The sequence below is a fragment of the Neovison vison genome, chromosome 1 (assembly GCF_020171115.1).
Source record: "Neovison vison isolate M4711 chromosome 1, ASM_NN_V1, whole genome shotgun sequence".
Taxonomy (NCBI): domain Eukaryota; kingdom Metazoa; phylum Chordata; class Mammalia; order Carnivora; family Mustelidae; genus Neogale; species Neogale vison.
In genome coordinates this window covers 118,951,951-118,974,682 of record NC_058091.1, presented here as the reverse complement: position 1 = coordinate 118,974,682, position 22,732 = coordinate 118,951,951, and the positions used below count along the sequence as shown (strand labels likewise).

The 22,732-nt window shown below is 54.1% G+C and overlaps 1 protein-coding gene across 2 annotated transcripts in view; it reads left to right on the top strand.

The window, feature by feature from the left end:
- Window positions 1-22,732, top strand: part of ITPR3 (inositol 1,4,5-trisphosphate receptor type 3) — a 65,725-nt gene that overhangs the window by 5,638 nt on the left and 37,355 nt on the right. For both annotated transcript variants that reach the window (XM_044255162.1, XM_044255155.1), the window contains exons 2-5: window positions 9,511-9,581; window positions 20,287-20,408; window positions 21,865-21,951; window positions 22,536-22,694. In XM_044255162.1, coding sequence (XP_044111097.1) covers window positions 9,511-9,581; window positions 20,287-20,408; window positions 21,865-21,951; window positions 22,536-22,694 — 439 coding nt within the window. The remainder of the gene's footprint in view (window positions 1-9,510; window positions 9,582-20,286; window positions 20,409-21,864; window positions 21,952-22,535; window positions 22,695-22,732) is intronic.

The following is a 22,732-nucleotide window of genomic DNA, read 5'->3' as shown; positions in this document are numbered from 1 at the left end:
GACAGGCCATTGTTACAGCCGCATAGCATCCCACGGTACGGTAGGATGTATCCTCATTTATTCAAGCGACTCTGGTATTGGGCATTCAGGTTGTTTCTGAATTTCTGCATTATAAACAATCTGCCCAGAACATCCGAGTCCATACATGCCCGGACACTTGTCCAATTACCCTCTCAGGCTAAACTCCCAGAAGCAGAACCCTGTTTTCCTCACAGGCTTGGACTCTACTAGTTTCTCTGGTGGTAGAGGTGACCTGCTGAGGTGACCCTGCGTCCCAGGGGGCCTGACTCCGCTTCCTATCCTCAGTTTGAGAGTGTTGTGAGAGTGTTGGCCGAGGGGGTGTGGGAAGAAAGACCAGCCTCCGCCTTTGAAGTTAGGCTTGGTGACTATGATGGAGAGGGGGGAGAGGAGCTGGGTGGGGGTTGGCTGAGGACACAGTGAGCCCCAGGCTTCCACCATGGGACCCAGGGACCGAGGCTGCATCCCCTCCCCAGCCCTAAAGAATGTTGCTGTAGTCACTTGCTCCCACTCTGCCCTGCCCTACATTCCTGACCCTACCTCCCCTCCCCGACTTGGCCTGATGGGACTGTGGGGTGGGTGGGGCGCTGTGCTGGATTTTCGGGTGGGGCCACACCAGCTTTCTGCTCTCTGCTTAAGGGGAGGGGTCTGGGTTTCCATTGTCCCTGAGCCGGTGCCTCGGAGGCCCTGTAGTCTTCCCGGGACCTGTGGTCCATGCTTCCTCGCCCCCTATTTGGAACTGGGGGGCTCCTCCCTGGAAGCAGGGGCTGTGAGAGAGGAAGGGAGGAGGTCTGGGAGAGGGGAGGAGGGCAGAGCCCAAATCTATGGTAAATTCATCACAGGCCTCTGGGAGTGAGCTCTGAGCCACCGTGAGTGTGTCATGTTGGTCCTGCCGGCGGTGGCCCCTGGCATTGGCACCTACACTTACAGTTCCCTGCAGTGGACACCGCTGGTGTAGCGAGGCTTAAAGGACTTGCCCGGGATCACATAGCAGGGGCTGCAGGGCCCTTCACACCAGCGATGGTGGGCGCAGAGATGAGTCTAGGCCTTGACAGCACAGAGAGCCCAGGGTGTAGGTGGGGACACTTGGAGAGACAGGCTGGAGGGACTCGGCAGGGGACTCAAATGACCCTAGTGGTGGCACATGAATGTAGGTATTTTGGGGGCTGGCAGGTGGGCAGAGCCTGAGGAGGCAGTGAACAGAAATCTCAGCCCTGGAGGCCCCCTCCCCCACCACCGCCACCCCGAGGTGCAGGTGCTGGGCAGCTGCAGGTGCTGGGGAGACACCTGTGTGTATTTGGTTCGCAAATCTCTTCCTCCCCTCAGCCAGCCAGCTAGCACCCCTTTCTCCAGCCTGCAGGAGTGCTGTCCTCTCCAGGCTGTGAGCTTAGAAATGGGTGACGGGGGATCTAGGTCATGGTAGGCAGAATTAAGTCTGTGTCTCAGAGATGCTGCGGCTGCTGCCACAATGGGTAGACGTCACTGAGCTTTTATGGTGGGTGGCTCTCGCCTTTACATGTCACTGTGGCCCCTCGCCATATATAATCCAAGGAAAGTAGAAAGAACTGTTTAGAATACCCATATGCCTTGCCTACTACTTAGACTTCATGATTGCCCACATTTTGCCATACGTGATGTATCTATATTTTTGCTGAAGTATTTTATGGTAAATTATATAACTGCACGTTTTTACCTCTCAATACTTCATTACACAGCTGTAAGGAATAAGGATATGTTCCTGGGTAACCACAGTACCTTCATCCCACCCTTTAATAACTTCCTAATGGCATCCAATACCCTGTCTGTACACAGATGTGCTCCCTTGTCCTCAGTCTTTCTTTCTTTGTTCTTTTTTTCAAAAGATTTTATTTATTTATTTGATAGCCAGAGAAAGAGAGCATAAGCAGGGCCAAGGTCAGCCAGAGAGAAAGGGAGAGGGAGAGGGAGACCAACGCGCCCCACTGAGCAGGGAGTCCGATGCGGGGCTCGATCCTGGGACCCTGGAATCATGACCTGGGCTGAAGGCAGGTGCTTAACCCTCCGAGCCATCCAGATTCCTCTCTCAGGGGAAACCACTGTCTTCAGCCAATGGTTTCTTTAGTTCAGGGTCCAGTCAAGGTTCACATGTCCCATTTGCTTCTTAGGCCCCCACCTCTTTCTTTCCTGCGATGATACTGAGTTCCTGACAAGACAGGGCTGGTTATGCTACAGACGGTCTCACTTTCTGGATTTGTCAGGGCAGCTTTTGCTGCTGTTTTCCAGAGAGCTCTGCGGCAGTCTGGAGCCGGGTGGGCTGGGCCTCAGGGCCTGCTCTGAGGAGTCCTGAGGCCTGAGTTACACTGTCTTGCAGGACAGGCTGAGTCCAGTTCCGGGTTATGGAGAGCAGGAGAAAGGCCTAGGCTGGGCAAGGCCTGTGGGTGAGGTGAGGGCCGGCCAGCTGGATGGCCCCTGCTTTCACATTCTTTGTCCCTCCTCAGCTTTCCCTCTTGTCTCTCCAGCTCCCAGTCCCTCTTCTTAGCCTAATGGGTGCGCTTCCCCGTGCACCCAGCAGCTCTGTTGAGACACCAGCACTTGCCAGAGCCCACTAATCCTGAGAGCCAAAAACCCAGGCCTGTGGGCAGAGGCAGCGTCCTGAAGCCATGCACATTAACCAGGGATCTTTATTTGTAGTGGGCCCAAAATTCATTCATTTTTGCCACCACCATGCCTCAGTAGGGAGATTCTCGAGGTTCTCTGAGTGTGTGGCTTACTGTTCTTTTTAGACGTAAGCTCTCTGAAGAGGAAGCCTACCTGCCTGCCCCTTGGTCCAGAGAGTCTATCTCTCTTAGCCTTCATGAGACTTCATGAAGTCATTCAACAAACATTTAGTCATCCAGGCTTGTTCTGTATACTGGTCCCTCTGGTGGCTAGTGGTGGATCTTTGGTACAGAAAGATATGTAGAGGTTAATTAAGTAAATGGATGGTTTTCAGGGATGCAGAAATGAATTTCTTTTCTCTGATGAGAAGGGATCCCTACCAATGAACCAGGGTTCCTGTCCCAATATCCCTCCCCACCCCCATCTAGTGGGTGTGACTTTGGTATTTGGCAAAAGAGACTCCAAGGCCTATGTGAACCACCTGCCAATCCCAGTATTCTAACAGTGCCCACATTGGGAGTGGCTGTTCTTGGGTCTGGCCTAGATTTGTGAGGTGGTGGCCAGTGTCCTGGGCTGGGAGTCAGAGACCTGGGGTCTGGAACTGGATGTTCCTTTAACTTGTGTGACCTGAGTCGGTCAGTTTTCCCTCCATGCCTCAGTTTCCAAGCTGGCTTGGGGAGGGAATGTCTAGAATCCCTCAGGCATTCCCCAGTCCAGGGTTCCCAGTCTTGTGCCTGCTCTGATGGTGGGTGCAGGCTTTGATTCAAGCTCTTCTGATAGTCACTTGCGCCATTTCTAGTTCCCTTCTTCCTCTCCCTTATCTAATCTTTCCAGAAGGCAGCGACCCGCCCCACTACCTTTTCTTTTATTCCTACCTGGATCTCAAAGTCCAGTCAGGGCAGAATGGGGCCATGCAGGTCCCTGGACACATCTGCTCTCTTCTTTTCCCTCTGACTAAGGTCTTGGGGTGCAGACCCTATGGGCATTTCAGGGACAGCACCCTCCTTCACAACTTTGTAGAGAATTGTCAACCATCTCCTCTTCAAAGGGTCCAGGGCAGCCCTGCCCACAGGCCTCCTGCTAGACCCCTCCCCACTAATCCTCATCCCACTGCCCACTCTGCCCACGCCCTGTTGGGCCATGCAAGTCCAGGCTCAAACTGGCTTTGTGCCTCCCAGCAGATACATCTCCTAGCAGTCTCTGGGCTGGCCCTCTAGGATATGGCTCCTGTCCTTAGGGCACTCAGCATGGTGGGTATGAGCTTCCTGACCCCACCCAAGCACATAATGGCTTCCCTGTAAGTTTTTGTTGAATGGATGGAGACCTGGCTTGTACATGTGTCATCAACTCACCAACTCTGTGGGCTGAGATGGGGGAGGCAGAGGCCGCCTTTAATTTTACTCAGTGAACCTCACACTGAACTGTAGGAAGAATAGAATTAGGTATTGGATGTAAAAACAGCTTATAAATTAAAACACGTTTAGCACTCTGGAAAGTTGGTTTTTCTACTGTGGACGTGTATCGGCTGGTACCTGCTTTTAGATGAGGGGCGGTGTCGGTGGTGGCACCAGGCGGGGAACTCTGCAGGAGCCTAAGCGCGGCCCTGAAGGTGGCAGGACTTGGCAGGACTTGGGACAGGGTTTCTGGTGTGCAAACGCCTGGAGGTGGGGACGATGAGATCAGCGGGCTGGCAGAGGGTGGGAGTCGGCCCTTCCCCGGACCTAGGGAGGAGACGGAGGCGCTCTGGAGGGGAGGGGTCCGGGTGGAGTGCAGCGACGAGGCTACTTCCCCCCGCCCGCAGAGCTCGGCTCTGGTTACAGCGCCAGGTGCTTACCCGAAGCACCTGTGACCCGTGTCCGGCTAGTTTTATAAACCCAGATGTCCCCGTGCGGGAGAGTGAGGGGTACAGCCCGGGACGTGGGTGCCACGTGGGGGGGAACAGGTTGAGTCGCGAAGGGGAGGAAAGCGCGGACTCGGCGCACGTCACCCTCCCGCCCCCGCGCGCGCCTGCAGTCGAGACAGGCAGGGGCGAGGCGGCGAGGCGGGGCGACGGCTGCACGAGGGGTGGCGAGTTTCGTTGGGCGGCGGGGGCGGGGCAGGGGCGGGGCCTGGCGGCGGGGGCGGGGGAAGAGGCGGGGCCTGGAGGCGGGGGGCGGGGCCGGCCGGGGCCTGGTGGGTGAGAGCGCAGGGCTCCTTGGGGAGCCCGCGCTGGGCGACCACCGTAGCTGCCCGACTTGGGCTGCCCCCTGAGGCGCCGCCTCCATAAGAACTTAACCTGTCATCTTGGGCCTCCTTCTGGCCTCAGGTCTCCCTGCAGCCCATCTGATAATCGTTTCCCTGCTTATCTATTAATGGTTTCTCGAGACACCCCTCCCGCCCCTCCCGCCCCAGAGCACCTTCCTGGGTTGCCTCAGTCCTCATGAGTACACGCACAGGAAGGGAGGGAGGCTCTCGCGGGGGCGCTTGGGGACATTTGGGACTTTGAACACCCTGCCGATGCCTTCTTTGCTTATGGGCTAGGTGGGGAGCTGCCCTAAGCACCAGGTGGGAAATAAAACGACGAGTAGGGCAAGGTGCCACCCCTCAGACGTTTCTGGGAGGATGCACGGAATGTAGCCCAGCGTTCGTGGGCGATGTTGATTCTGCTAGGCCGGGACCCACACCTGGAGGACGGAGGGTGTGAAATGTTAGAGCCAGGAGAACCTCCGAAAGTCCGATCAACTGACCTTGTTCCTCTGATACCTTCGGGAAACACCCCTGCCTCTTTTCTCCTCCTGCCTGGCTTGCTTCTTTGCTCTGGTCCCTCGACCGTTCCTGTCCCCTCTCAGCCTGCAGGTTGAGAGTGTTTTTCTTTTCAACTTTGTCTGAAGTTTTCTTGGAGGCCGTCTTCCCCTCCTAATCAGTCCTTCCCTTTCCCTGTGTTGTCTCAGCTCACACTCCCAATATGTGCCCTGCTTTGCATGCTGGGGCAATGGGGGGGGGGCTGAGTTGGAGACATCAGGGCTTCAGAAGCTGTGTTAGAGTGGGAGGGGACAGATGGACATCCGCATAATGACCCGGCAGATTTGTGCCAGGGGGATTAGGAAAAGCACGCCAGGCATCCGAATTTGTGTGTGTTTTTCCTGCACGTGTGGCCCAGACGAGGAGCTCCCAGGGGAGCCGTGGTGGGATCAGGGTGAAAATGGGTTTTTCCTCAGAGAGTCTTAAGGAGGTGGCCTCCCCCAAGGCCTTGAGTGCTGTTAATAGGGGCTGTTGGAGATGGCCCCAGCCTGTCCTCAGCCACACTGACTTCCATGATGCCCTGTGGCTGTCCAGCACCCCTGGCAGTGTAGGGGCCCAGGCCAGGGCCTGTGCTTCCTCCCTTCCCCCGTCAAAACGCATCCATCCAGTGTCTCCTCCCTTCAGGGCCTTGCTAAGAGACGAGCAGCTAATCTGATTCACCAATGTCTTACAGGAAATTCTATGAATTATTCAAGGCTCAGTACAGCTCCTGGCTCTTCTTTCACACTTCCTCTGATTGGCCAAGCTCTGACCTGTTCCTTCCCTGGATTCGGACAAAATCCACAGCTGGTACCACCAGTTGGCACTCATACATATTCTTTATATCATAAACTCTTCTGAGCGTGTGAGTTGTCTTCCCAATGAGATTTGAAACTCCCCGAGGCAGGGGCCTTACCTTTTGCTTTTCATCTACTTTTCTTAGAAGCTGGTAAAGTGAATTAATTCACTCACTGTGTGTTCCGTATGTGTGCTCTATGCCAGGCAGTGGTCTAGGTCTGAGGATACTGCAGGAAGCAAAACGGATCCATCCCTGTCCTCATGGCTCTTCCATACCAAGTCGGGGCTGGGGGTGTGTGACCAAAATAAAGAAGTAAAAAGTACAGCAGGCCAGGTGGTGAGAAGTACTATGGGAACAGTGAGGCAGGGAGGACCCTAAGGAGTGTGAGAAGGAGCAGTTCCAAGTTTTAAAAAGGAGGGCGTTCGGGGTGGTGGGTCTTTTGAGCAGCGGATCTGAAGGAAGTAAGGGAGGGAGGGAGGGAGCCAGGAGGGTGACTGGGGGCAGACAAAAGCAGCAGCACCAAGTGTCTTCGAAGGTTTGAGGAGCCTGGAGGAGGAGGGCTGTGGGCTGGAGCAGAGTGGACAAAGGGGCAGGGGAGGGAGATAAGGTCAGAGAGGTGAGGGCTGGATCATGTGGGTTCAGGCCATTGTGAATTCTTGGCTTTTATACGGAGATGGGTAGTTCTGGAGGGTTCTGAGCAGAGGACTGCCCTGATCTGACTCACCTTTTAAAGGAAAGGTATGCACACTGTGTAGAGAATGGGTCTTATGGAGATAAGGGGGACATCTGGAGATCGATGAGAAGGTGGTTACCCACATCCAGGGGACAGCTGGCCAAGTGCTGGTGGCAAAGATGAGAAGGGGTAGGATTCCGCACATATGGTGAAGATAGAGCCCACAGGGTTGCCTCACAGATGGGGTGTGAGAAGCAGATGGAAGAGGAGCCAAAGATTGGCCCAAGGTTTTTGGCCTAAGCAATGAGAAGAATGAAATTGCTGTCAGCTGAGATGGAGAGAGCTTCAAGTGGAGCACATTTAAGTGGTAGATCAGGAACTCAGTTTTGAACCTGCCGAGTCCGAGATGCCTGTGGACATCCAGGTGGAGGTGTTTAGAGCTGCGGTCTGGAGTTTTTGGGGGAGGTGGCTGTCGGAGGCATTGGTCAGTGTCTAAAGCAGTCCTTTGAACCACGAGTGTGGCTGAGATGCCTAAGGGAGTGTGAGCAGATGGAATGGGGCAGAGGGCCAAGTGCTGATTTGGTACTGGGGGCCGGGGAAAGGGAAAGAGACCAAGGTGGGGGGGGGGATTCCTCGAAGAGCAAGCTGCCTTTCCCCTCCCCATCATTGTGAAGTCCTGCCCAACATCCACTCTGACGCTGCTCAGCCTGACTTCAAAACCCAGCCCTTCTTGCTGACTGTGTGTCCCTGGCCAGATGGTTTACCTCTCTGGACTTGGGCTTCTCTGCCCAAATGTGGGGCAGAGAATGGAAATAGTAACAATGGAAATAATAACAATAATAACAAAATAGATTTAGGGGCGCCTGGGTGGCTCAGTCGTTAAGCATCTGCCTTGGGCTCAGGTCATGATCCCAGGGTCCTGGGATCCAGCCCCGCATCAGGCTCCCTGCTCAGCAAGAAGCCTGCTTCTCTGTCTGCCTGCTGCTCCCCTGCTTGTGTTCCTTCTCTAGCTGTGTCTTTCTCTGTCAAATAAAATCTTTAAAACAACAGCAACAACAACAACAAAATAGATTTAGAAAATTAAATAACAATATATGAAAACATTAGACTCAAAATCCTGCTTGCTTTTGTTATTCTTATGGATCACATTGAGCTAAGTGCTGGTGATGCCCAAGGAAAAACCAGCGGCCTGTCCTCAAGGAACCCAGAGTGTAGATATGGCAAATAGTGGTAGTAGGAAGAGACACGGCAGCAGGAGAGGCCAGGACCAAGTGCTGTGGGAACACGGGGGAAGGGGGCCCAGTGGGAGGGAGGGCACTGGCCAGGGGAGGTTTCATAGGGTAGAAAAAGGGGCTGAGGGCTGAAGAATAAATGAGATCTGCTAGGCTTGGGTCTTGGTGGGGAGCCAGGGTGGACTGGGCATGAAGGGCATCACGGACTGCCACTGCAGAGGTGGTCACCTCGGTAGGGATGAGAGCTCCAGGGACCTTGGAATCAATGCAGGGTTTAACATGGCTTGCGCAGGAAGTTGTGAGGCTAGCTGGGGGGAGTGGGTAGAGGTCAGATCACAAAAGACCTTGTTAGCCAACCCAAAGAGGAGAGGAGGGGGTTTTGGAATCAGCTCAGTGACTCACCTTCAAACTCAGTTTCCTCTTCTGTAAAAAATGGTGTTAATAACTAGACCCTGTGGGGAAGTTGGTGAGAATTCAGAGGGAACAGCTGTGAAGTGCTGAGATAGACTTGGCCTCTGAAAGGGTGGATGATCATCATGGTATCCTAGCGCCTGGGATGGCATTAAATACTTAAATGCAGGAATGGATGGATGGATGGATGGATGGATGGATTGGTGGCTGGATGGATGAGTGGGTAGATGGATGGATGGATGGATGGGTGGCTGGGTGGGTGGATGGTTGTCCTCCAGAGATTCAGGATTAATTCCAGTTGTGGCTTAAGAGGGGGTTTTGGGGCCCTAGGGTAGTTCAAAAAGGAGGGTGTGGAATGGGGCCTGACTGGGGTTGAGAAGGTGTTAGGTTTATTGTCTGGTCTTTGGGACCAGAGGATGGTCCCCCTAGTTTGATGTTTCATAAGCTTCTCCCATCTGTCCACCTGTCTCCAGTCTTTCTGTGCCTCTGTTTGTATCCTACTTATTTTTCTGTCTTTCTTTTCTCTTCTGCTCTCTCTGTGTCTCCCCTCCACCCTCTCTGAGTCTCTCTTATTTTGTCTGTTTCTCTTAGTCCTCTTCCCTTTCCTTCTTGCATTGCCCACTGCCCTTTCAGGTCTGGGCAGCAGGGTCTCAGGGCTTTCATGAGCCTTATATCCACAGTGCGTGGGAGCCCAGACTGGAGGCAGACCCCCTCAAAGGACAGCTCTAGCTCCCTCCGTCCGGCAGAGGGCGGGGGTTGGGAGTGGGTTGGGTGTGTCTCTGGGCTTTTCCTAGGACTCCTCCATCCCTTTTAACAGTGGTGCCAGGAAAGGGAAAGACTTGAGGGATTGGGAGTTGGACAGTGATGGAGAGGGGTTTTTGGGGAGGCCTCCCTGGTGCCCTGAATCCCTTGCCCCTAAGGAGGGACACCTGGGGAGATGGTCTCTCCTCTCCCCCTGACTGGGCTACCTTTTCACCCAGGTTGGTAGATGACCGCTGTGTGGTGGAGCCCGCTGCGGGGGACCTGGACAACCCACCTAAGAAGTTCCGAGGTAAGACCCCCACCTCCACACCAGCCTTCCTCCCAGGCTGCAGAGTCCTGGACCAGGGACAGAACCCATTTGACCCCGTCCAGTGCCCATGGCCGGGTCAGATGAGGCACTGCCCGGCAGTCCTCACACTACTGTCGGTGGGAACCCCCCCATTGGCTTCCACTGCCATCTTGGCACAGACGGCCTCTGCCTTCATTTTCTGGGGGCTGCCCCCACTCCTCAGGGGCACACCCACTTTTGGCTGGGAGCCGTTCGCCCCCACAACTCCCCACCAGCCACAAGGCCTTCTCTGTCTGCACGATGGGGCATTTTCGGAGGGAGCAGGGGAGGGAGAATTTTCTCAGGCTTTGGGAGGTCTCGGGGGTGGGGGGTGGAGAGCTCTTCGATGTGCTCCCATAGGGGTGGTGTGGGGATTGGAACCCGTGATCCCTGTCCCACTGTGTCCCCAGGCCCAGGCCGTGGATGACTCCAGCCCTAGGGGAGTTGGTGGAGCCCCGGCCTGGCTCTGCTGAGGGGCCTTGGGCAAGGGGGGGGCCCCTCAGCCCCACCCTGCAGGCACAGGGGCGCCCAGGGAATTAAATGCTCTCCTGCTGTCACTGTGCCCAGCTGAGGCAAGGTGTTATTGTTGTGATGCCCTGCGAAGCTGAGACAGACAATCAGACAGATCCCGGGTGTGGTGGGCAGGGTGGGAGCAGGCAGGAACATGCCAGGCAGCTGCTGCCTTGTCTGCCCACGGGGCTGCTCCTCTGGGGAGAGATTAGCCGGGATTGTCCTTGAGGGGGGATGCTGGGAGGGAAGCGGGGTTTAAGATAATCCTGTGGCATCCCCAGCCTTCATCTGTCTGCCAGGGCCTTGCCCATCCATGGGAGGGTGGAGGAGAGGGAGGGGGGCCCCCCAGCCCGCAGAGGGGCCCCACACCTGTTGTTCTGCTTCTGTCACGGGCTCTGCTTGGGGGTCTTAGGTCGGGCCTTGCCCCTGGACTTCCCTCCCTTACCACCGTGGACCCCTCAGCCCTGCCATCGGGCCCCGCTGCCTCTCTCACCTCCATTCTGGTTGTTTTGTTCACTGTTTTCTGTGTGGTGTCTGCCACAGAGTGGGGGTCTGCTACACAGCTGAGGAGTAAAGGCAGGCATCGGCCCCTCCTCAGGCTTCCTCCCGCCCCTGCTGCCTCTCTCAGGCCTGGCTGCTCTAGTTCCATTGATGTGACCTGTCCCAGAGTCCCTCAGTCAGACCCAGCCTCCAAGGCATTGGGCCCAGGCTTTAGGGGTTTCAGGGCACTCGTGCGGGCCTCCCTCTTGTTGGCCCAGGTCTGAGTGCTCTCCGGGTCCTGAAGGTGGAGACGGCGCATGGGCCTCTCCTGGAGCCCGAAGTACGAGAGCTTTGAGGCTCCTGAGGGAGGGGCCTCCCTGCGCCCAGCCAACTCAGAGAGCTTCCAGCCTGCTCCCTGCCCTTCTACCCCAGGTCCTGGCCTGTGGTGTCTGGGGGAGGCAGGCAGAGGCCCTTCTGAACTCCCTGGGGCCCTATTTGGACCTTAGAAGAGCCGACCTTCTGGGACAGGACGAGGTCTCTGTGCAGCCCAGGGGTTGTGGGTACAGCCGGAGGATTAGAATTTGGGACAAAGAGACATGGCCTCCAACTTCTTCATTTTGAGGCAGAGGAGAAAAAGAAAAGCAGAGTTTGGCCTCCTACCTGGGAGTCCCGGTTCCCTCCTGTAAATACCCTAGCACTGGAAGGAGGTCCCGGCAAGGGCACGGCGGCCGTGGGAGGCATGTTAGAAGTGGGCTAGAAGTTATCAGGGATGGCTGTGTCCTAAGGGCCCCTGAGTGCTGTCCTGCCATCCTTGGGTGGGCCCAGCTATTGTTGCGAACCCTGGTCTCTCCCTCTCTCCCCCTGCAGCTTGGTTGTTCTCACCCACTGACTCTGGAGACCCCCAAGCTGAGCTGGCAAAGCCCGGGGACGATCCCAGCCAACCTATAAGCCCCTGATTGGCTTCTCGTTTGTGGTTTCAGCTCTAGCCATCCTCTAAGGCCATTCCAAGCCCCGACATGTTCTGGGAATTCTTTCCAGAGTGTGCAGGGCCTGGGGAGGCCCAGGCTACTGGTTCCCCAATGCTTGGGATAACCCAGTTTAGCCCACCATCTCTAACCTCTGCTTCACCATAGGAATCTTGGGGTTATGGCTGCTCTGAGTTGTGAGCTGCTGGTCAGGCCCTGGGGTCTGGGCATGTTCCCTCCCATGAGCCCTATTTCTATCTCCTCTTCCATGCGGAGCCCGGGGAAACCCAGTGAAGGGCTTGGACAGCTTTCGCCTCCCAGTCAACCTTACTCCCAGCTACAATGACCCCAGGAGTGTATGCAGGGGCCAGACTGGTGTAGGGGAGGGACAGTGCTGGGGAAGGTGCCCTCTCTGTATTTATAGGGCTGGGTGCCCTCACCTCCCCCAAGCCTGTGCTTCTGCTCTACCTGTCCCACCTTCCGAGCCCTGTTTATGTATTTATTTTTTTGTTATGATTAAGACATATTTCAACTCTACACAGAAGTAAAGAGAGCTCTGTCAAAATCCTTTTTGCCATGTTCATTTCAAACCTTGTCATTTTTTTTTAAAGATTTTATTTATTTCCCTTAGAGATAGAGAGCCCGCAGGTGCAGGCACGGGGCGGGGGGGAGGGAGAGGGACACCATCTCCAGCTGACCCTGCGCTGAGCCCAGAGCCTGATGTGGGGCTCAGTCCCACATCCCACCATCCTGAGATCACGACCTGAGACAAAACCAATAGTCCGATGCTCAACTGACCAAGTCACCCAGGCGCCCCAGACCCTGTCTTTTTTTTTTTTTTTAACGATTTTATTTATTCATTTGACAGACAGAAATCACAAGTAGTCAGAGAGGCAGGCAGAGAGAGGAAGAAGCAGGCTCCCTGCTGAGCAGAGAGCCCAATGCGGGGCTCGATCCCAGGACCCTGGGATCATGACCTGAGCCGAAGGCAGAGGCCTTAACCCGCTGAGCCACCCAGGTGCCCCCAGACCCTGTCTTTTTTAAAGCCTCTTATGCCTGTAGTGAAAGCCCTCCGGGTCTTCTCCCTGATCCTTTTCCTCTCCCTCCCTCTCCAGAGGCAAATCCTCATCAGAAGTTTGTGTATATTTCAGGAGCCTTTTCTTATACTTTTGCTATTAATCCACTGGGCTATATTCACGAGTGATACAGGGTATTATTTCCCGTTTTTATAACCCTGTATATTAAAATCTTTCTGCACGTTTTTCATTCTGCATCGTTTGTGAGATTTCTGCACATTGACACATGTGGGTCTAGTTCATCTCGTCAACTTAAACAATATTCCATTGGGTGAATAAGCAGCAAGCCTTTTATCGGTTCTCCGGCTGATGGCCACTTAGGTCATCTCCAGCTTCTGGCCGTTGCCAGCCATGCTGTGGTGAGTGGTCCCATACACGTCCTTGGGCTCCGGGCAAGAGTTTCCTGGGTGTGTTCCCAGGGACGGGGAGTCCTGCTGTGAGGAAGCTCTTCTGAGCCTTCCCATGGGGCTGTGCGTGCTCACCCCCCACAGACTGTGGGTGTGTCCCCCCCCCCCACCGCTTCCACCTGCATTCTTGCCACACTTGGGTCTGTCCCACTTAAATATCTTCCAGCCTGCTGGGTGTGAAATGGCATCTCACTGTGGTTTTAATTTGCATTCCTCTGAGGACTAGTGAGATGGAGCATCTTTTCTATGTTTATTGGCCCCTTAAAATTTTGTTCTCATCACCCCCCCAACCCCGTTTTATAAAAGTAATGCAAATACAAACTTGAGGTTCAAGGTGAAAGCCGTGGTGTCCCACCTCACTCTCTCAGACCTTCTGTCCCCCCTTCCTGGGGGCAACCATATAGAAAAACAGACTAGGTAATTTATTCATATGATTAAAATATCAAAACATTGTACAGATAGGGGGACAGGGTCTGCTCCCACCTGCTGGTCCCCCCACTCCCCTCCTCTATGATCATCCCTTCAGGAGACCACTTTCCTGAATTCCTTATGCATCCTCCAGTGTTTGCAAATACAGACATATATTCGGAGTCCCTCCTCCTTGTCTTACACAAAGGTAGCATTCTCTATACATTCTTCTGTTTTTTTGTTTTGTTTTGACTTTATAAATTTTACTACAGATCCTACTGGAGACCTTTTCATATTAGCATATAGAGATCTTGAACTCTGTTTTGTTTTTGTTTTTTTCATTTAGACACTATTTCTGTTCTATGTCCTGGACAACTGTGTGAAAATAGTGTTTCTACAACTTAGCTGCTTTGAAACATTTAGGAAATATTTATTTATCTTTAAACTGTGGTAAAGATCTCTAACACAGAGTTTCCCATCTTTTTTTTTTTTTTAAGATTTTATTTATTTATTCGACAGAGAGAGATCACAAGTAGGCAGAGAGGCAGGCAGAGAGAGAGAGAGGGAAGCAGGCTCCCTGCTGAGCACAGAGCCCGATGAGGGACTCGATCCCAGGACCCTGAGATCATGACCTGAGCCGAAGGCAGCGGCTTAAGCCACTGAGCCACCCAGGCGCCCCCAGAGTTTCCCATCTTTAACCATTTTTAGGTGTATGGTTCGGGGCATTAAGCACATTGTCACCGATAGGCAGCCACCGCCACCATCCAGCCATGGAACTTTCGTCTTCCTACAACACTGAAACTCTAAACCCATTGAATAGTTACCGCTGCAGCCCCCCTCTCCAACCACCATGCTACATTCACCTCGGTCAATTTGACTGTTCTAAGTACCCACACGAGTGCAGTCATCCAGTATTTGTCCTTTTGTGACTGGCTTCTCTCACTTAGCATAAAGGCCTCAAGGTTTACTCACATGTAGCACGTGTGGGAATTTCTGACCTCTCCCTCTTACGGCTGCAGAACATTCCATTATTTGGATCGGTTGGAATGTATTTAACCAGTCCCCTCTGATGGACACTTGAGCTCTTCCTAATCTCCATCTTTCCAGACAGTGCTGCAGCGAAGACCCTTGTCCCTTGACATTTTGAACAAACACAGGTGTGCTCCCGGAAGGTTAGACCAGCTGCGAGGTTGCCCGCTGGAGGGAGCCGGTGGAGGTGGGGGGGCGGGATCAATGTCATAGGAGAAGGCGGTCCCTTCAAGCTCTTCATTGTTTGTTCTGTTTGCTCCCAGGCCTCGCCCTGTGTTGCTTATTCCAGGAGAATTCAGCTCCCCTGGACCACTCTTCCGCTTCCTCTGCCCTGTCCTCCTGAGGGCAGCCTGTCTCGGGGGCAGCCTGTCTCGATTCTCTGTTGTCACCTGCTATAAACCCCGGGGAGAGGGGCATGGTTCCACCTTGGTTTCCCCAGCAGGCCAGCAGCCCCTGCACTGCCCCACGCCCCTTCCCTCTGCTGCCAGACGCACATTCAGTTTTACATCAAGACCGAATAACCTTGCCTTCTCTTCTGGAACCGCAATGAAGTCTTTTATGTTTTGTTCAGTAGGTAGAGTCTAAATGTTGAAAATAATTAGAAGCAGATGTTTACACGATTTACACAGAGCTTGGACATTACCGTGGCTGTAGAATTTTATTCCTGTGCTGCGTTCTCACCTCCAGTCCTGGGCACTGTTGCTTTTCAACCTTGTTGGAGCGGCAGAACTATTTAGGGTTCAGGGTGCCTTTATATATGCGTATCACCCGCCCGCCCCCCCACCTCGCCCGGCCTTGCTCCAGCCTGCTGAATTGATGCAGAACCTAGGAGTTTGTATTTTTTTTTTAAAAGATTGAATTAATTAATTTATTTTAAAGAGAAAGAACACAAGGAGTTGGGGAGGGGGACGGGGAGAGGGAGAGAGCATCTCAAGCAGATCCCCCTGCCCCTGCTAAGCATGGAGCCTCACCGGGGGCTCCATCTCACGACCCTGAGATCATGACCTGAGCCAACTGAGCCACCCTGGTGCCTCAGGACTTTGTGATTTTTATAGCTCCCCAGTGGCAGTGGCTTTTTGAACTGTTAGGAACTTTAGTTTCAGGGAATGTCGCTAGACTTTGTTTACTACGTGAATATCCTCTTGTCTGTCGCCCCACAGGCTCTGGACCCCCTTAGCCATGAGTGCATGTCCCCCAACACACACCGTTCTGACTGTTGGAAACCTCCCCGGACCCATACTTTTCTCTTGGCCTTTGCTGCTGCTGTTCCTGTGTGAGCCCGGTCTCTTGGTCACCTTCCATCTTTCTTCCTCCCATCCTGCCCTCCTGCCCTGGGGTTTGGGGAGAAGAAAGTTTCCAGCCCCTTCTGGGGTTCTGACAGTGCTGCCGTTAGGCCAACAGCCCTGTAAAAGCCTGGAGGTGTGCCACAGATATTGGAGAGGACTCAAGTCATTTATTCATTCAACAAGCGTTTCCCGACATGCACTATGGACCAGGCTCTAAGGGATGATCTGTGTGAGAGAGAAAAAGAAAAGTTTGACAAGTGCTAGGGAGTCCATTTCCCAGACAAAGACAGAAGAGTCAGGAGCAGGGAGAGATCACGTCTGGTTTTCTTCCCCCTCCTGGGACACTCCGGAGCAGTGATTCATTCAGACACAGGCTCTGACCCATTTCTGGCTGTGCAAAGTCCCTTTCGGGGGGCTCCACCATCCTTTAAAGACCTGGACACAATGGAATCCGAATGCATGATGATAGTAGGGGTCCTTCCTGTTTCATTCATTCTTCCTTCAGCTCCTTCCTTCTTGTTAAATGCGTTCGATGAGTTTTATTTATTTATTTATTTATTTGACAGACAGATCACAAGTAGGCAGAGAGGCAGGCAGAGAGAGAGGAGCAAGCAGGCTCCCTGCTGAGCAGAGAGCCCCGTGCGGGACTTGATCCCAGGACCCCGAGATCATGACCTGGGCTGAAGGTAGAGGCTTAACTCCCTGAGCCACTGAGGTGCCCCTTCGATGAGTTTTAAATGTGGTTGTTGAAGCTTTCTTATTTATAGAGATTCCATTTGGTTCTTTTTCAGACTGTGATGTTACTCTTTACAGTTTCCTCTTCTCTGCGGGGATCCTCGGGCTTTCGTGGATTTAAGCAGAGTAGGCATATCTGTTCTACTGACATCTGTGTCTGGAGTCTCTTCGAGTCTGTTTCTACTGTCTGTTTGGTGGGTTGGTTCTCTCTCACAACAGCTAGTTCTCGAAAGTTCCTGGCTGGCTTTGACTGTATGCTAGCCATTGCATCTGAAGAATTTGGTACAAGTGGTTGTAGACCAGGAGGGGGTTTACATATCCTATTACCAGACTCCTGGGACTCCATCTGTCCAAGGCTGCCTGAGGCCAGGCTCAGATTTGGGGTTTCCTGAACCATCCAGGGGATTCCAACAGGGTTCTAGTTCCTGGAAGGATCTGTTCTGTTTCGGGTTCAGCCTTCACTTGGGAGTGTAACCCTTTGGGGTCCCAGCTTATTGAGCGGGGTGTCTCCTGTTAGACTTCTACCTTCCATGGGCCTGGGCTTGGATTTCTGCACCCCACCCCCTTCCCCTGATGAAGCCATCCACATAAAAAGCCCGTTTTCTGGAATCAGTGACTATTCTCAGGGTGAAAACTTGGGTGTCTCTATAGCTTTCTAACTTCCCTTTGATCCTCTGCTCGGGCCCAATAATTCTTCGCTAGTTTGTCAGCTCTTTCAGAAGTCTTAAAATAATACCCATTTGAAAAATCTGGTTGTGTTAGTTGTTTTCTGGTTGGGTTGGTCCAAAAGATATTATAACCACGGTTCTCAGCCCCGTCAGAGCCTGCCCCGCTTACCAGGGGCGGAAGCCCCCCATGTTGTTTCATGAAATGGTGACCCAAAAATATCTTTCCTCGAGGAGTCAGTTCAGAAAAGCTTGAGAACCTCTGCTCTAGGGCAACCTGGGGCCACCTCTCTCTTTCCTTCTGTTCTCCTTTCTGGATTGGGAGTGGTGGGGTAAGAGGGGGAGAGTGGAGGTGTAGGGAGACCAGAGAGTTCATGATCGCCAAGGCCTGTGGGCTCCAGGCTCACTCACGTTCAGGGTCCTGGCCTGGCCCCTCCCATCCCAGCTCACCAGATCCAAAGTGACTGGCTGCTATCACTTCACTGCCCCCTCCACGTGGTGCCCTCTGGTCCTTCCCTCCACTTGCAGTGCCTCATCCCTTTCCTCTTTTCTCGGCTATAAATTCAGGTCCCATCTCATCCGCATGAAAGAGTCATTTCTAGATTCATGCGTTCATCTGGCAAGTATTTGCTGAGCCCCAGGCTAGGCGCTGGCGACAAGGTGATGATGAGCTCCATGTGGCCCTGCCCACCTGCAGATTAGCCTGTCAGAACCAGAGCATGCTTTGATATTTTTAAGTGGAATTCAAAAGTAATACAACAGATGCATATCTATATTTATATCATATTAAATGGGGGGGGCAGGGCCAGGGTCTGAGGGAGCCTGGAGCTGGCGGGGGGCAGGGAATGAGGCCAATGTAATGTCCTAAGTGTGAGCAAAAAGAGACGTAAAGGGAAAGCGATTTCTAATGAAGTAATAGGCACTTTAGAAGTCAATGTCGGGCACAACTAGAAGGCCCAAGGACGCAGTCAGAGCTTGCCTGTGAATCATGACTAGGGCAGCCACAAATGCAAGCATTTGGCATGGCCAGGAGTGATGCATTCTCTGAAACAGCCAAAAAAAAAAACAACTCCTGGTAAAGTTTGAACAACACAAAGGACAACACAGATTCCCTCAGCTTATATCTGAGTTGCATTCTTGAAAAATTCACTGATTGCTGAAACCAGGCAAAAAATCCTTTGTGTTTTTGTGTGCCACTCTGGATCCAGAGCACTGCCCGCAGCAGTCCATCCACAAGTGTGTGGCAGAATGTTCTCGGCAGGAGTTGTGCTGGACGATCTTTATGGTGCCGATGTCCAGCATCCCTGCCCTGGCCACCAAATGCAAGCTGTTACCTCTCTTGGGACACCTCCTCCCCCCACTTTGCCAGACAATCCCTGGCTTGGGTCACTGCTCTGACTTTGGCTGGGAACTGGTGGCTTCTAACAAGGCAGTGAAATCGGTGTGGTAAGCTGGGGGTCTGGGGAGCCCTGAGAACTCCAGCCCAGCCTGAAGAAGCAGGAAGACTTCTTGGAGGAGGTGACACCTGAGCTGATTCTTGAGGGCTAAGCAGATCCTTGTAAAGACCTACTCTGTCCAACAAACTGAGTGCTTGTTTCTAGAAGCAGTGCCCGCTCCTGCTGGTGGTGTCAAGGTGGACCAGGCAGGGCAGGCCTTGGTGACTCTACCCACTTATAGAACTGCTGTTTCCCCCTCTCCCTTTAAGGAAGTTCTGTCTTCTCTGAACTTCGATTCGCTCAGTCTCTCTTCCGGATGGCACCAGGGGGCTGCGTGCTCATGGACTAGTTAGAAAATCCAGTTTTGCTGCTGCTTCTGCTGCTGCTTCTTTTTAAAGATTGATTTGAGACAGAGAGAGAGGGGGCACAAGTGGGGAGGAGGGTCAGAGGGAGAGGAAGAAGCAGACTCCTCGCTGAGCAGAGAGCCCAATGCGGGGCTCGATCCCTGGACCCTGAAATCATGACCTGAGCTGAAGGCAGGCGCTTCACTGACTGAGCCACCCAGGAGCACCCAGTTTTGCTTTTTAGTTTTTGGGGGCTGGATGACCAGCCTTGACTACAATGGGCACCTAGCCTTCCTTTGGAGGGCAGATGAAAAGGACTTGAAGGAGGGACGCTCCAACACAGCCATCCCAGCTCCTGGGCGCCATGCCGCTGGGGCCTATGCAGTCATGGAGGCCCAGCCTGTAGCATGAGAGCATCTTAGAGGCCAGTCCCTTGTCCAGGCTGTGATTCCCTCCTGTGACGGGGAACTCACTGCCTGGGAGTGTAACCCATGCCACTGGCAACCCAGCCCAGCCACTGAGCCATCACTTGACCCTGACCCATAATCCTCCATCCCCTCCTGCCACACTTCAGAATAGGATCTTCCAACTCCTGCTTCTTTCAGATGAGTAGAAACATTGGCTCCCTCTCTGGAGTTTGGGCTTGCGAAAATCAAAGTTGTTTTGTCTGCTTTCCAAAATAAAAATTGGAACAGTGAACATGTTCATGGAGTTTTGAGTGGCTTGGTCTTAGGTCTAGTTCTCTGGAAGCAGAGCCTATGGAGGAGGGGTCTCAGGAGGAGAAAGTGAGGGAGCCTTCCTCATTTAGGGCCAGGGAAGTCCCAGGCAAGGATGTGGTTCCAGGGCGATACTGCAGGGAGCTGGGGAATGACCAGACCCCCACACAGGTCACCTCCAGAGGCCCGATGATTCTGTGTCAGCAGCTCGGAGTGAGCTGCTCTTGGGGGCGGGGGTCAGGGATGGCATGGGATATAACTTCCCAGGCATCTGTGGGCAAGATGGCAGTGAGTCAGAGAAGGATGTAGGTATTAGCTGTCAGCCACCAATGTCCACAAAAGTGGGCACAGAATGGGCATGGGGTCGGGACTCAAGGGCCTCTGATAAATCCGCCACAGGGAGGAGGGCATGTGTCTGCTTCCCAAGTGAGATCCTGCCCTCGCACCTTCTCCACGTTCTTTGGGGTTCTTCCAACCACTACCTCTCTGCCCTAGTGGGGCAGGAGGGTGAGGAGGGATGGGTAGAGTGGAGGTGGGATTTGGGGGTCGGGTGGCAGGCCGAGCCCTGCATGAACTGATCTCCCGCTGCCCTTGCCCGCCCTCCCACAGACTGCCTCTTCAAGGTGTGTCCCATGAACCGCTACTCAGCCCAGAAGCAGTACTGGAAGGCCAAGCAGACCAAGCAGGACAAGGAGAAGATCGCCGACGTGGTGTTGCTCCAGAAGTTGCAGGTGGGTTTGCGCGCAGCAGAGCGCCTGAGCTCCCTGACGGGAGCTGGGCACACGTGGATGTCGGGTGTTGGATGTTGTTCATCAGAGACAAAGGGGCCCGGTGGCTGAGTCCAGAAGCCCAGCATGCAAGAGAGTGGTATACGTGGATGCGAATGCGGTGAAAGAGGGGAAGTAGCGTGCCTTCCCAGTGATCCACTTGTCTGTATGACCCTTTGTGCCAGTTAGAAGGAGGTGCTCCTTCCTCCGGGCTGGTGTGGCCCTCTGTCCAGGGCACATGGGTCAGTGAGTGAAAGGTGGACTAGATTTCAGCTTCCCTGAGGAGGTGGATATGAAATGGGGAAGGATGGGCCTCACCCCACAGCTATGAACTGGGCTGGAAAGAGGGGGTTCAGGGGTGGGCTGCCAGAGCTCTGTCATAAATATCCCATCTTTCTTCCTGGGTTGGGGGCTGTCAACGGCATCCTTCCTGCGGCTGAACTGGGGATCTGGCCGGGTATAGGGCATTTCCATGTGCATGCACACAGACACACACAGACACACACACACGCATACACACACACACGCACACACACACACAGTCATGTCATCACACATTGTAGGTTTGTGGGAAGTCACGTGGTACATGGCCAGTTTCCCTCATAGCCACCCTGGCCCCCTCCTCAGTCATGAGGCCTAAAGAGTGGGACTGAGGAGAAGCAAGGCACGGAGGGGCCAGTGCTTTCAGGGAATGCCAGTCTGATGGAGGAGACAGAGCCCTGTCTCCAGAAACCCCCAATCTGATGGAGGAGATAGAGTCAGTCTATCCTTAGGCAGCTTCCTGGTTAAAGTGACAGAAGTGCCTAAAAAGGGTCCTAGTGGGAAGCCAACCAAATCCTGAGGGCCACTGGGGTTGGATCTGTCAGAGCTGGATGTGGCCCAATAGTGGGGGCTCCCTGGAGGCAGTGGCTAGGAGCACATACAGTTTTGGGAGGGAGGGTCACGGAGGAGAGGGGTGGAGGAGGAGGAGAAGAAGGAGGAGGAAGGAGCACTAGGCGCATCTGTCAGGGTTAGGGCTGGGCAGGTGTCCCATGTTGGGGGCATCGGGACTCTGCTAAGATGGGGGCAGTGAGGTATAGCTTAGGTTGTCTGAGAGCATAGGGAGCTCCCGGGCCTGTTGGCCTGTCCCCTCCAGAGGAGGTGGGGGGAGGGGGCAGGGGATCAGGGTTCAGTTCTCCTGGGCCTCCTGCTCTCTGACTTCAGGCTGCCCCTCCACACTCTGAGGATCAGTCCCTTCTCAGATGGAGGGAATGGGCCAGATGGTCTCTGGGGGGTCACTCTGGGTACAGTGCCAGGAGCTGTGCATGTGTGTGTTTGTGTTTATGTGCATCCGTGCACACATGTGTGTGCGGGTCGGGGATGTGGCCCCACAGGAGCAGGCTTCTGAGCCTGTTGTCCACCTCTGCATGTGTCCAAGCAGCATGCGGCCCAGATGGAGCAGAAGCAGAACGACACAGAGAACAAGAAGGTGCATGGGGACGTGGTGAAGTACGGCAGCGTGATCCAGGTGAGACCGCATTGCCCCCTGGAGACACTGGGCCGGTGATGGGGTGGCTGGTGGCTGATGTGTCCTGGGGCGGCGGCGGGGGGTGCTGTGTCCCCAGCGGGTGGCCCCGGCACTGTCTCTGAGACTGCATATCGTGCCTCCTACGGCATGGCCTGAGGAACTGTGCCCATGGGTGGCTTCTCTGCTCACCGGTCACCAGCGCAGATGCTGGAATCTGAGTTCCAGTCTTGGCTCTGGGAACTCGGGGGCAAGTTCCTTAACTTTCCAGTGCCTCTGTTTCCCCATCTGTAAAATCAGGCCAGTGATAGCGCTTCCCTTTTGGTCGTTGTAAGATTACATGAGCGAACACACAGAGAGTGTTTAGAAATGCTGGCTTCTTTTGTGATCACGCAGGTGCCGGACGGGGGGCGTGTGTTCGTGTGCATGGCTGCATGTCTCTCAGGTTGGGTGTTTACGTCTGTGTATCTGACACCGTATGTGTGTCCAGCTGTGACCAATGTCCATTGGGTCCCAAGAGCCCCCCTCCCTGTGGGGCTGGCCTCCTGGGGCCCAGCACCCTCACTTGCACCCCGCCTGCCCCCTAGCTCCTGCATATGAAGAGCAACAAGTACCTGACCGTGAATAAGCGGCTGCCGGCGCTGCTGGAGAAGAACGCCATGCGCGTGACGCTGGATGCGACAGGCAATGAGGGCTCCTGGCTCTTCATCCAGCCCTTCTGGAAGCTGCGGAGCAATGGGGACAACGTAAGGACCGGCCAGGGCTGGAGGGGCCCGGTGGGAGA